At 65.6% G+C, this 13,044-nt stretch overlaps 2 protein-coding genes across 6 annotated transcripts in view; one reads left to right on the top strand and one right to left on the bottom strand.

Moving 5' to 3' along the window:
- MLST8 (MTOR associated protein, LST8 homolog) overlaps window positions 1–304 on the bottom strand; it is a 9,160-nt gene extending 8,856 nt beyond the window's left edge. The window contains exon 1 of one of the 2 annotated variants that reach the window (XM_019512753.1): window positions 219–304. In XM_019512753.1, the coding sequence (XP_019368298.1) occupies window positions 219–299 (81 nt within the window). In that variant the 5' untranslated portion in view covers window positions 300–304. Of the gene's footprint in view, window positions 1–159; window positions 176–218 lie in introns of those variants that run through there. The other variant, XM_019512754.1, reaches the window with a different exon arrangement.
- Window positions 305–1,285: 981 nt separating this feature from the next.
- Window positions 1,286–13,044, top strand: part of LOC109294409 (hexosaminidase D-like) — an 18,752-nt gene continuing 6,993 nt past the window's right edge. The window contains exons 1-13 of one of the 4 annotated variants that reach the window (XM_019512749.1): window positions 1,286–2,296; window positions 7,161–7,274; window positions 7,520–7,616; window positions 8,104–8,341; window positions 8,486–8,595; window positions 8,680–8,767; window positions 8,912–9,076; window positions 9,603–9,786; window positions 10,061–10,132; window positions 10,338–10,542; window positions 11,052–11,134; window positions 11,702–11,780; window positions 12,822–12,923. In XM_019512749.1, the coding sequence (XP_019368294.1) occupies window positions 2,230–2,296; window positions 7,161–7,274; window positions 7,520–7,616; window positions 8,104–8,341; window positions 8,486–8,595; window positions 8,680–8,767; window positions 8,912–9,076; window positions 9,603–9,786; window positions 10,061–10,132; window positions 10,338–10,542; window positions 11,052–11,134; window positions 11,702–11,780; window positions 12,822–12,923 (1,604 nt within the window). In that variant the 5' untranslated portion in view covers window positions 1,286–2,229. Of the gene's footprint in view, window positions 2,297–5,035; window positions 5,245–7,160; window positions 7,290–7,519; window positions 7,617–8,103; window positions 8,342–8,485; window positions 8,596–8,679; window positions 8,768–8,911; window positions 9,077–9,602; window positions 9,787–10,060; window positions 10,133–10,337; window positions 10,543–11,051; window positions 11,135–11,701; window positions 11,781–12,821; window positions 12,924–13,044 lie in introns of those variants that run through there. The other 3 variants (XM_019512748.1, XM_019512750.1, XM_019512752.1) reach the window with 3 other exon arrangements.

Here is a 13,044-nt window from a genome sequence, read left to right as displayed (position 1 = left end):
CCCCCCCCCGCAACCCCCCCCCACCCCACCCCCCCTATTGCACCCCCCCCCAGCCTGCACCACCCCCCCATTGCAGCAGCCCCTATTGCAACCCCCATATTGCAACAGCCCCCTCTCCCCATTGCAACAACCCCCTTATTGCACCCTGCCCTCCCCCACATTGCACGAGGGTCTCGGGACCACAGACCGCACAGGGGGGAGGGGCACCCCCCCTTTACCTGCGGACACACGAGGGCGGAGATAGAGCACCGTAGCGCATGCGCACAGCGCGCCCCGGGCCGACGAGCGGCGAGGCGCATGCGCAGAAACAGGGTGCCTGCCTGGGGCGGGACACGAGCGCGTCCGGCAAACGCATGCGTATGTGCAAGGTGCCCTGCACTGTCCCTGGCGCGGGAGGAAGTACGCATGCGCGGAGTCTCGGGCGAGACCAAGCTGTGCCAAAGCGTGGGGGGGAGGGTGGGTGTCGTGTTGCAGCCCCGAGCAGCCCCAGGAGGGGGCGGTGCTGCTCGCGGGGTGTGCAGCGCCGTGCGCCGCGGTCGGGGCGGCCCAGGCCTGGGCGCTGGGGCCCTGGGCACCCTCTGGGGCTGGGATCCAGGCAAGCGTGGGGGCTGCTGCCCAGGGCATCCGTGCCCAGCCTAGGGGGTTGGGGTGCCCAGCTTGGGGGCACGCCCTACCTGGCACCAGGTGCACCAGCTCGGGGGCACTGCCTGAGGGTTGCCCCATGACCTTTGCCCCCTGCTGGAAGCCCCTGGGAAGGGCACTGTGTGCATGCTGCAGGCCTGGCGCTCCGGGCGTGTGCATTGCTGTTGCTGGCAGCCCTGACGTGGGCCGCGGAGAGCTCGCCGGGCACCTCCGGGGCGCCCAGTATGCCTACGGCGGCTGGGCTGCCAGGGGCTCCGAGCCCCACAGAGCGAATCCCAGGCTATCAAACCCTTCCTGCCCCCCGGTTTCCCCGGCCGCCGCTTCCTAAACGCCAGGTTGAGCCCCGAGTCGAGAAGACGCACGGTGGATGCTGGGACGTGGGCGTCGTTTGCCGCAGGACATTTTCCCCTCGATCTCTGCTAACAGCATCCCCCGCGGAGCCGGCTCGGCCCTGTGCCCGGCAGTTTACACCGGTTTTGATCCAAGGCCGACATTAGGAGCTTGCAGCCTTTCGGTCTGAGATGCGGGTGCACCCGGGGCCCCCGCCTCCTGCGGCCGCCGGCGCTCTGATGCGGTTTGATGTCTCCTGGGCGGGCGACAGTAAAAGGATGCTGGATGGTGCTGGACCATCAGGGATGGCTTGGGGACGGGAGACGGTCCCCCTCCCTCGCGTGTCTCCGGCCTCGTCTCCGCGTTTTCCTTCGCGCACAGATATCGCTGTTGAGATTCAGAGCACACTTCCCGAAGGGAACAAACGCTCAGTGGTGCAGACAGTATTATGATGAACGGCTCTTTCCCCTGAAATCGGAGAGGCTTTATTGCGAGTTGGGCAAAGCCCCCGTGGGAAGCATTCATTTCTCTCCAGGAAAATATCGTTCTGTCGAGAGTTCGGTGTCGCCGTCAGCGCTCGGAGCATCTCCGCCGAGCCCCGGCAAGGCAGGGAGTGCGGCACGGATGCAAAATTAAAACGATCTGTCACTAAACTCACACCTGTTTAATAACAGGTTGCCACATCAGGCCAAGGAGCGTTTGCTAGAGGCGGTGGTGCGCTGCAGGCATGTTTCCGCACGTGTGTTTCCCTGCTTCTTTGCCTGGGCCCATGCTCCATTTGGGGCTGGCTCCATGGGGCTGGGCTGGGTGGGAAGCACCTCTCCACTCCGGAGGGGTGTGTGTTCAAGCATGGTGGCAGTTTGCAAGCAGGCATAGGACGGCTGGTCCGCGGATTCGGGACGCCCCTCTCCAGTTCCCAGCGGCACCCCCAAACTCTGGTGGGACAGAGCAGCTGCCACACCCTTCTGCGATGCCACCCCCAGAGCAGGGGGCTGCAAAGATCAGTGCACCCAGGGTGCGAGGTGCTGCAGCCCTGCAGGGACTGGGCAGGGCTTTGCTAAAACAGGCATCCCTGCCCAAAGCTGTGTGTGCAGAAGAGACGGGCACCGCAGCCCCCTGCCCAGGTGAGAGTGATGCCTGGGGCAGCTCTGCAGGGAGCTGTCACCAGCCCCTCCTGCGCTGCAGCCCGGCCCCGATCCCGATCCGGGTCCCTTTAAGAGCGGGGCTGGGTGGTTCCGTGCGCCCGGCTGCGGGGTGATGCCACCGGCTCCGGCTGCTCCGCGCGTGCTCCCTGCCGCCAGCCTGGCCCGGCTGCACCTGCCAGGTAGGGGCGGGCAGAGCCCCCCGGGGCCAGGCACACTGCTGCCCTGGCTAGTCCGAGTGCCAGCCCTGCAACGGGGCTGGGGCCAGGCTGCCTGGTGCTGCGGGAGGCTCTGGGGGTGCAGGGTCTGGGGAGGAGGAGGAAGAGGGAGGGGAGAAAGATCTCCCCCCAGAGCAGTGGGAGGCAGCGGCACGGACAAGGAGGCAGCTGGGCTGAGCTGCCCCTTGCACCAGGGAGCCCTTCCCTTGCTGCTCTCTCCACCTGTGCAGGTCCCCCCGCCCTTGCCCGCGCTGGTGGACGGTGTCCGGTGGGTCCTCAGCCCTTCCAGGGGCGCACATGCCTCCCCTTGCCTTGGAGCAAGGTTGCGGGCTAGAGCCCCTGTGCCAGTGCTTCGTACCCCAGGCTGCACTTCTGCTGGGGAGGGGGATGCATGGCAAAGCCATGGATCTGCATGAGCACCAATGCCCAAGCTCCCTGGCAAAGCCCCGCGCCTGTGTGAGCATCAGTGCCCGAGCTCCCCGGCAGTCCAGCCTACCGCTATCCTGGCTGGGGTAAAGCAGCTGCGCCTGGGGCTGCCGTCTCCGCCCCGCTCTGCCGTCCACGGCAGGCTGTCCATGTCCGGAGAGTGCAGGGAGGAGCTGGGAGCGACGCTGTGTCCTCTGGCTGCTGATCCAGATCCAGCTCTGGCGTGCGAGGATGGGCAGCTCTGGTGCAGCCTGAGCCACGGCGAGGAGGCTCTGAGCCCGGCCTCCCTGCTCCTGGGCATCCTGGCCGCAGGGCCTGCCTAGTGCATGAAGACCCCCGTCCACCGCACGCTCCCGTCCAGCGAGGGCATCGGCGAGGTCTCCCCTAATACCCCGGCGTCTCCGTCTGTGAGCACGTTCCCTGGGCCGAGCTGGGGCGGGAGGGCTGCTGCTGACCTGCTCAAGGGTTTTTTTTTAAGTGTGGCTGAGCTTTGCTCCCCTCCTGCCCCCTGCTCCCGCCTGGCTGCCACGAAGGGGAGACCCCTCGTCCTGCTTTCCAGCTGGAGCCTATTCGTGGCCAGAGCCCCACGTGTCCTGGTGCCAGCAGCGTCCCTGGGCTGCCCCAGCTCTTCCCGTGTGCGGCACAGGGCTCCCCACCTCCACTCTGCCATCCATCGTCGCCTTTTCCCTGAGCTGAATGTGCCTTTCCTGGGCACAGCTGGAGCAAATCATCTGCAGCATCCAGGCAGGATCTTGCCAGGGCCTCGTGCGATGGCACCGCCACTGCCCGGCTGTAAAGGAGATGCGCGGCTGTGCAGCACGGCTCGCCCACCCTAGCGCTCGGCTCTGCCGCGAGTGTCCGGTGCACCAGACCCTCCTCCTCCTCCTTGGTGGTTTCCAGCCGGCGAGCTCCCAGCCCGTTGCTCTTATTGCTGCTGGGTTGCTCCTGTTTCTGCGGCCGCGGCCCTCAGGGTCGCTCAGCTCTGGGCTGCCGTCCCGCCGCGTGGGGTCACAGATTTTGGCAGCGCTTTGTGCCCAGGTCCTGAATGCAAACATTGAATCAGACCAGCCCCCAGACGGAGCCGGGAGGAACGCCCCTGCTCTTGGCTTCCCTTCTGGTGCCCTTGCTTGCCCTCCTAGCCCTCGGTTAATCATTTCCCCAGTGGCATCCTGTCATGTGCTTTGCCCAAGCCCAGATAAACGAGACCACCTTTCTTCTGCCCGGAGCGCCAGCTCTCGGGGGACGTATCGGGTTCGTCCGGCTCCATCTGCCCCTGCAACGCTCCTTGCCCTGTCTCTCGCCATCCTTCCCTGGACGGTTAGTTTAAAAGCGCTGGGTGCTGTGCCCTGCTCACCCTTGGTCTTGTCTGTCCTGCAGCTTGTGGAGAAGGGAGCTGGGGAGGTGGGGGGCAGGTGTACGTGCACGATACCCAGCATCATGGGGCCCCAGGCTCAGCTGGCAGCCCTCGGTGCTACCGTGCGACACCTGTTTAATGGGCACAGTGGGTCCGTGTGCCAGGAGTGGTGTCAAGGCCGCTAGGCTTAATTAAAGCTGCCTGGAGGACATCCCTCTTGACAACACCGCTTGGCGACGGTGAAACACGGGGAGAGGCCTGTGAACGGGCGCGGAGCGAGTGCCTGGTATTTGCATCTTGAACCCTGGCAGCTTCTTGGGACGCGCAGGAGTCTGGAGCAGGTGGCTGCATCCGGCTTGGTGCTCCGGGGTGGCACGGCTCCAAGGCAGCTCCCGGGGTTAATCCACCCTTGCCGCACGACAAGGACTTGTGCAAAGGAGGAGGCTCGATGACGGCCACGTGTACCCAGGGCCCCTGACTTCTTCCTAGGTGTGTAGCTGTGCGGGGGCCACGGTCTCCCTGGGGGGTGCGGGGCCAAAGGGTGGTGGGCACAGATCCGGGATGCTTCTAGGTCACGTCACTGCCGTTTGGCCCAGCTCGGAGGCAGCCGTGCGGACGTTGCCCTGATGGGCAGCCTGCAAATGCTGCTGTGCCCTGACGGGACTTCCTCGCCGGGCTGCGTCTGCGGCTTCCTGAAGCCAAGAACAAAGGGCTCTTCTGCTCGGGCATCCTCTGGAGGATGCACGGCTGCGTGCGGCACAGCTCAGGCTCTCCCCCCGCCTCTCTGCGCCCAGCAGTTTTCCGGCTGCTTTTTTGCTTTCGGTTTTGAGGTTGCCTATGATGCTGATGAGGGCCTCATCCCTCCCAGGCGTGCCGCAGAGCTGGCCTGACGACAGGGACGTGTGCACGTGTGCGTGTGCAGTGTAGTGCGTGCACGAGTGTAAGCACTTTCTCCCTTCCTCCCCTCCTGAAGTCGCTTCGATCCGTTTAAGGGAGCGAGTGCCGCTGGCCAGGTGTGGCGGGCCCGGCGGCTCGCTCTGCGGGCGGCAGGGCAGTCCGAGCGGGGTTGCTGTGCCCGCCGGCCCGGGTGACCGTCTGGTGCATGTCGTGACCCCCTGGACGCGGCGACATAGTGAGTGCAGGGGGTATCTGTCCCCGGGGCAAGGGGGTTGGGTTGGCCCCGGGCGCTGGACCTAGTGGAGACAGGATTTCTGCAGCAACCACTGTAGCCCTGCCGTGACCCAAGTGCTGTGACTCGGCGGGGCCGGATCCTGCTCGCGGACCGTGTCTGAGACCTCTGGAGCTGGGGAGGGTTCAATTCCCTCTGCCACAGATTTGGGCTGAGCCTCCCCTCTTTCCTCCCAGCTGGCCCTCTCTGCTAGAGCCACTTGTCAAGGGTGCGGCGCTGGGTACACACGCTCACACCCACATTGTCAATTAGTCCTGCAACACTTCTGTGCCGTGGGGCATAGTTGTGCCCCGGCCTGCAGGAAGTTTCAGCCACCTCGGTCCGCCTTGGCTTTGTTCATCTTGTTGCAAATGCAGCGAGAAGGCAGCACCCTGCAAGGTTGCAGGGAGCAAGAGCGGGGCCCAGCCGGGTCTCCCCAGGCCTCTGCCCTCGCCAAGGAACGGCCGCGCGTGGAGCTCCAGCCTCAGGGCAGCTTGCTAGTGGCCCGGTGCTAGCGTATGCCGGGGGCCAGGGTCGCTGGGGGAGGAAGCCCGGGCAGAGGGTGCTAGCGGGGCAGATGAGACGCCAGTGACGCAGATGCCACCCTCCACAGAGCTCCTGCGCCCAGTTCCCCCGCCCAGGCAGCCAGCATCCACTGGGCGCTGCCAGGGCGAGCTGTGCTGGTGCCTCCAGGGTGAACGGGGGCCGGGGATTCTTCCAGCGCGGCCCACGGGGACTCGGACACCTGGGTCCTTATTCCTGCCGCGGCCCTGTCCTCACGATTGGGAGCAGGCCCCTCTGCCTGTGCCCTCCCGCCTCCTGCTTCGCCTGATGGGCTCGTAGCCTCTCTGGAGCCCAGGACAGAGCGTGTGTTTGTGTGCGCGCCTGTGTGGGTATACGTGCACGCCTAGCGAGGCCTGATTATGCATGTGTGTGCATGCGCATGCATGCACAGAGGCGTGTGTGTGTGTGTGCGTGCACAGAGGTGCACTTGTACAGAGGCATGCATGTGCGTGCATGCACAGAGGTGCGCACACGTGTATGTGTGCGTGTGTGCATGCATTCTGGTGTGTGCGTGTGTGCATGCATTCTGGTGCGTGCGTGCTGGTGCGTGCGTGCGTGCCCACTGGTGCACGTGTGCGTGCATATGTGCACACAGCCCTGATTTCAGCTGGGGGCTCCAGGCACAACTTCGAGAGTCCGGTAAAGCGGTGCGTGTCCCATGCATGCTGCAGCCACCCTTCCTGGGGTACGGCACGCCCTCGCGGTGTAAACAAGGCAGCATTGTACAAATACCTGAGCTGCGCCCATTCTCCCCACTCCCTCTCCAGTCAGCCCCGCCGGGTATCTCCAGGGCACACCTGACCCAGGGTAGGCAGGAAGTCGCACAGCTCAGGTGCTTGGTCAGCGATAAGGCAGTTGCTGGATCCCTGGCTGCAAAAGCTGTTGGTGGTGGGAGGCCAGCTGACAGCCCCGCATGGCTTTCGCTGCCAAGGTGCTTCGGGGACCCCAGACGAGTGCTCGGGCTCTGCACACTGGGGGCGTTTCATGCAGGCCGAGGGCTCAGGACAAGCAGCAAAGAGGGGAGCCTTGGGGGGTGGGGAGGGGTGTCCGCCTTTGCACGCGCACGTGTGCCCAGGGGTTCTCCGGGGGTCTGGTGCATGGTCTGGAGGCCCGGCCCGGCCCGGCCTGTCCTCGTGGTGCGCAGAGCTGGGCGGCCTGAGGGCATCCTGCTCGGGAAGCCGCTCCTGCAGGGTAGGGAAGGAGCAGACATCGGGCCGGTCCCGAGCCGTGGCCCCCAGCCATGTCCGGTGCGGCCCCGAGCTGGAGCGGGTGCAACACGGCCGAGCCCTCTCGCTGTCCCCCTTCCTGTCTTGCAGGGGCTCCCCCAGTGCCAGCCCAGCTGTTCCCTCCATGGGGAGCGCTGGCCCAACGGTCTCTGTGCCAGGCGTCTGCTCTCGAAACCTGCCCTGACATTGCCAGCACCAGACCAGGTAGGAGCTGCCCAGGTGAGGGGCATCCTCACCTGTTGTGGGGCGGAGGGCAAGTCCCTGCACTGCCCAGATTTGGGGCGGGGACCCAGGTCAGGCATCCTCCCACGGATGCAGGGGAGAGAGGAAGGGTCCAAGCCTGGGTCTGCTGTGCAGAAGTGGGGGCTGGGGGCTTGCAGGGGTGCACCCTGCTGGGGTGGGAGAAGCCGTGCCCCCAGCTCAGCCCTTCCCTGCCCGCTCGCCTGCAGCGATGTCCTTCAAGCGCAACCAGAAGCTGCACCTGCTGCGCCTCGCCGTGCTGCTCGTGGTGGCCCTGGCCGGCATCAGGTTCCTCTTCCGAGACAGGTGAGGGGGGGCTGGCATGGTGCGGATGCTCGGCCTGGGGTCCTAGGCAGCTCCGGGTCTGCAGGTGGAAGCTGCCCCCGTCCCCACCTCTGGCGGTGCCCACCCCGGAGCCTCGGCTACTGCCGGGGGTGGGAGCAGGGGACAGGGAGGGAGCAGCAAGGTGGACTTTACCTCCAGCCGAGGGCTCTGAGCCCCCCCAGTTTCCACTTTAGCGCGTGTTTCCCCAGGCTGGCTGCACGGAGATGGGCCCCTGCCTTGCTCTGGACTAGCCAGAAGCAGCAGCAGCCGTTTCGGGGGAGAGGGCCCCCGGTTTCATGGGTGTCAGTGACTGCAGGAGCTAGGAACGTGGTCGAGCCAGGTGGATTTCCCTCGTTAGCCCCTCTCTTCTGGCCAGGGACACGAGGGAGGCTGGCGTGGGGCTCGTAAAGGGGCCGGTGCCCCCGAGACCAGGCCCTGACGGGCGTTGGTGTGTCTTGTGGGTGCGCAGTTTCACCCTGGAGCTGCACAAGCACATCAGCAAGGACAGCGACTTCTGGGGCAACGGCGGGGATGTCCTCCCGGAGCCCGACCCCCGCAGCCAGCCCCTCGACCCGGAGGCCGCCCAGGCTGCCGGGCCCAAGCAAGAAGCCAGGAAGCAGCTCTCCAAGGACTTCAGCGCCACCGAGATGAGGCTGGTGCACCTGGACCTGAAGGGCGCTGCCCCCAAGGTGTCCTACCTGGAGCAGGTGAGCGGGCTCTGAACGGCGTGGAGCCGAGGCGGTCTCGGGAGGTGCCAGGCGGGCTCTGATCCTGAGCTGCCGGGTGGAGGGCACCCTCGGGCACCCCGCTCCATCCATGCGCTGCAGCCCTGGCCATGGCTGTCCCCACAGTTGTTCCCGCTGCTGTCCAGGCTGGGTGCCAATGGGGTCCTGATCGAGTACGAGGACATGTTCCCCTTCAAGGGTGAGCTCGGTGTGCTCCGGGCTCCCTACACCTACAGGTGAGGCCGGTGGGAGGGGTGGCGTGAGCCCCGCGACGCAGGGCAGCCAGAGCCCTCTGACATGCCCTTTCTCTGCTCCCCCAGCGAGGACGACCTGGAGCGGATCCAGCAGCTGGCACAGCTCAATCAGCTGGAGGTGGTTCCCCTGGTGCAGACCTTCGGGCACGTGGAGGTAGGCCTGGCCCTGGGCTCGCTCTCTGCCTTCATCGGGGTGTCTGGGCCAGGCTGCTCCCAGCCTCGTCCTGCGCCGCCCCATCCCCTGAGGCCGAGGGGCTCATGGCGGCCGGCTGACGCGGCCCCTGCGCTTCCTCGCCAGTTCATCCTGAAGCACGACCAGTACCGGCACCTGCGGGAGGTGGAGCGCTTCCCCAACAGCTTCAACCCCCACGTCCCAGACACGCTGGTTCTGCTCAAGAGCATCCTGGCCCAGGTGATGGACAAGCACCGCCGTGCCAGCTGGATCCACATTGGCGCCGACGAGGTGAGCACGGGAGCCTCCTCCCAGAGCCAGGGCCCCTTGCTCGACCCAGCCCTGCCCTCATGGCTGTTGGGTGGACCTGGCTGCCAAGGGGCTGCCCGAGCTGCAGGCTCCCCCCTGCCTGCCAGCCGCACCTCCATTGCATCCAGGCTCGGCTGCAGCTGGCTGCTCGTCCCCAAGCTGGTCTCAGCCTAGCGCAGGGCCCCCCTTGCAGCTGTAGCCTGGCACAGGGTGGTGCAGGATGGGCTGAGCAGTGCATTGGGGCAGGAAGCAGAGCAGCAGATCCGGCAGGGAGCAGAAAACAGAGAATCAGGTTGGGCAGGCAGCAGATGGCAGAGCAGCCGATCAGGCAGGGGAAAGGGGATCGTGGCACTCGGGGACGGGACAGGGCAAAAAGGAAGGCCCCCATCACCCTAGCAGCTTGCTGGGGGCATGGAGCAGGACCGGAGCGCGGGGGGACGATGCCGGCGGGGTGGGGGCCAGGGCTGCCTCACGGACCTGACGTGTGCTCTGCTCCCCGTCGCCCCAGGTCTTCCACCTGGGCGAGGGCACGGACTCCAAGAACTGGCTGAACCGCAACCAGGGCGACGTGGGGAGGATGTACCTCAACCACATCAAGGAGGTCGTGAGCTTCCTCGTGAGCCAGTACCGGGGGCTCCGGGTCCTGCTGTGGGACGACATGCTGCGGAAGATCAACGTGGCCACCCTCCAAGGTCAGGGCTCTGCAGGCGTCCCGGTGGGGCTCCCCGGGAGGAGCCGGGTGCATCCCAGGAGCGGTGGCTCGAGGCCACGGCGCCGCAGCGGCCCGGGTCTCTGGAACATCCCGGTGCCCCAAGGGAGCTGGGCTGGGGAAGGAGACAAGAGCCCCCTCCTGGCTAGGGCAGGTTGCAAGCTCCCAGGCTTGTCAGGGATTAATGCCGATTACTGGAGCTACCTGGAGAGGTCATGGTCTCACAGCCTCTCTCCTCCGGCCTTGGTCTCCCGCAGAATCGGGCATTGCAAAGTATGCGGCGCCCATGGTGTGGTACTACGCGCCCGACTTCGAAGCCGAGCAGATCGGTAAGGGGGCAGCTGCGCTGTGGGTTCAGGGCTGGTGAAGGGCATCTGGCTGGTGGGCCCCGGTGCCACTGGGCCTGGCTCCCTGGGAATGGAGAAGGTGGTCTGGGCATGGGGCGTAGTGCTCCAACTCGTGTTCCCCCCAGTGCATGCCCCTGGCGTGGTGAGGGCAGGCCATCCTCTCCAGCCTCATCTCCGACTCTCCCAGGAAGCTTCATCTCCAAGTATGCGGACAGTGGCTTCCAGACCGTGTGGTTCGCCAGCGCCTTCAAGGGCACCACGGGACCAGCCCAGCAGTGGACACCTCTGAGCAACCACCTGAACAACCACCTGAGTTGGCTCAAGGTGATCCAAGCCATGCCCAAATTCCCAGCCATCAAGTTCCAGGGCATCGCCCTCACGGGGTGGCAGAGGTGAGGGTGCACGCTGGGGCTGGGTTGCCAGCGCTGTCCAGTATGAGCTACCAGCTGGGTTCATGGGGCACAGGTGGCAGGGGGCAGCTGGCTTTACTCTGGACTCTGGCACAGCCCATCCAGAGCACGCTGCGTGGGCCTGCACATGCAGGGGGGTACGAGCTGCAGCTGCCTGGAGATGATGGCAAGAAGAAGCAGAGAGCAGGCGTGGAGGGCAGCGGGGGCACAGCCAGCAGGGCTGGGGGGGGGCTGGCAGAAAGCTCCCTCCATCCTAGCACGGCTTGTTCAGTAGCACTGGCTGCAGAGCAGGGGCCCTGCCAGAGCCTTTCACAACACAGCCGGGCCCTAGCGCGGCCACCTTGAATTGCTGCAGTGACTGGGCTCTGCCTCCCAACCCCGTGCCAGGGGCCTGTGCTGCACCCCAGGGAAGCCGGGGGCAGCACTTCGCTGCGGCCGTGGGCGCAGGGAGGAGCCCCAGGCTCTGCGATGATGTGTGGCACTCCCTGCAGGTATGACCACTACTCTGTGCTGTGTGAGCTGCTGCCCGTGGGCATCCCGTCCCTGGCCGTGTGCCTGCAGACCCTGGTGAACGGTGGGTAAGGGGCTGGGCAGGCTAAGTTAGCCCTGGGCAAAGCCTGGGGGAGGGGTTTAGGGGGGCTACGGGCTCTATCGCCAGCTCAACCAGGCTCTTGGGCTGTGCACCTGGCTCCACTACTGACCCCATCCATAGCCCTTACCCTTGGCACGGCCCGGAGGCCTGGCCCACACACGGCTCCACTCCCATTGTTTTAGGAAGCGTGTGCCCCCTTTTCCCCCCACCCCACCAGGCACTGGTAGGCAGCAGCCACATCTGTGTTACCAGTTGTGCCTGTGTGTTTTCACGGCCTTTGTGGGGACATGGTGTTTTTCCACTCATTGGAGCACGGCTCCACACACGCATCTTCTCCCACCCCCTGGCCCGTAGGGAGCTGGTCTGCAGGGGACTGGGCCCTGGGGCTGTGCTGGGAGCCAGTTCACCGGGTCAAACAACAGCACATCCCCAAGCCATCGCTATGCAGATGCTGCCCCCGGCTACCCACAGTTGCCCCTAAGTATTGCCCCTCTGCCTGCACTCTCCTCCCCTCCACTGACCCCTTCCTCTCCTTCCCTCCCCGCCCAGGTGGGTTCACGGACGCCACCAAGAAGAAAGTCCTGGATGTCCTGGGCTTCCAGAATATCCACCTGGAGAAGAGCACGTGGTAGGGGCTGGCCCTGCCCTGCTGCGTCCGAGCGCCGTGACCCCCAGCGGGTGCTAATGCCGGCCTTGCCTTGGGGACAGTCCCTCTGAGCCCCCTCTGTAGCCACCCTGTGGCTTGTTGGGCTCCCTCACCTCTCCTTGAGGGCCCCCTCTCGGCTCAGGGCAGCGCCGTGGGTGTACCAAGCCCTGCACCGCCCAGATTATCTCTGAAACCGCCCTAACACCAGGATAATCTGCCCGTTTGACAAAGGGCCGGCTCTGGCCGTGGTGTCCAGGGGCCTGAGCCGGGATGCTGCATCCCCAGACTTCTGAACCGCTCTGGTGGGGTCGTGCCTGGCTGGCGAGCGGTGCCCGGCCCTGAGCTGCCGGGGCAGAGGGGGGCTCTCACATGGGCAGGGTGAGACGGTGCAGGATGAGGGCGCTCAGCTGGGACTAGAGAGACAGGCTCTGTCCCTGCTCCGCTGCTGTCTCCCTGTGGGGCCATGGGCAAGTCCCTTAGCTGCTGGGTCCCCATGTCTGCAGTAGGGGGACAGCATAGCCCTGCGCCGCTGAGGGCACGGGGGTGAAGGCATCTCAGGGTGTGAGGGGCTCCGACCTGCAGCCCACTACAGACAGGGAAACATCTGCCCCAGGCTGGCCTCTGGGAGGTCCCCAGCACCTGTCTCTGCCAGCCCGTGCAGCCAGGTCCCTTCTCCTCCATGGGATGTGGCCATCGCCAGCCTTAGCCCAGGGCCAGTGCAGCGCAGCACTGGCTGTCCAACATGCATGGCTCTGGGGAGGCCGTGAGCGCTCTTGGGGGCCTCCTTTCTGTTTTCCATAAATACGGGTCAGCTTCTTGAAGCCCCGATCACACCCAAAGGGCACAGAGGGAGTCACGTGCCCCTTTACAGAGGTTGTGCAGACGTCTTTTAGCAGCCTGAGCGCAGAGGGTGGCTGTGTCTGCCCGAGAGCTGGCAGGTCTGGGGCTCCTTCTTCCAGCATACTGGGCTGCCCAGAGCCAGCCGGCTCTGCCCGGGCCTCACGCCTCCTGCATTTCTCCTAGTGATGGAGGTGGAGGGTTCCCTGGCTCCGAGATCTACCGCATAGTGGAGCAGATCAATGGCCACCTCAGGGACAGCGTCGTCAAGATCTTGGAGGAGGAGAGGTACGTGCGCCCCGGGGTTGGCTGGTGTCTGCTAGCTTGAGGTAGCAGGACAAACCTGCAGGGCTCGGAGGCTCCTGGAGCTTGGGAAGCCAGGAGTGTGTATGTGTGCACGTGTGTTGAT

This window comes from Gavialis gangeticus, unplaced genomic scaffold (genome assembly GCF_001723915.1).
Source record: "Gavialis gangeticus isolate Ggan-Ray unplaced genomic scaffold, GavGan_comp1, whole genome shotgun sequence".
Lineage (NCBI taxonomy): Eukaryota > Metazoa > Chordata > Crocodylia > Gavialidae > Gavialis > Gavialis gangeticus.
This window is presented reverse-complemented; position numbering and strand designations above follow the sequence as displayed.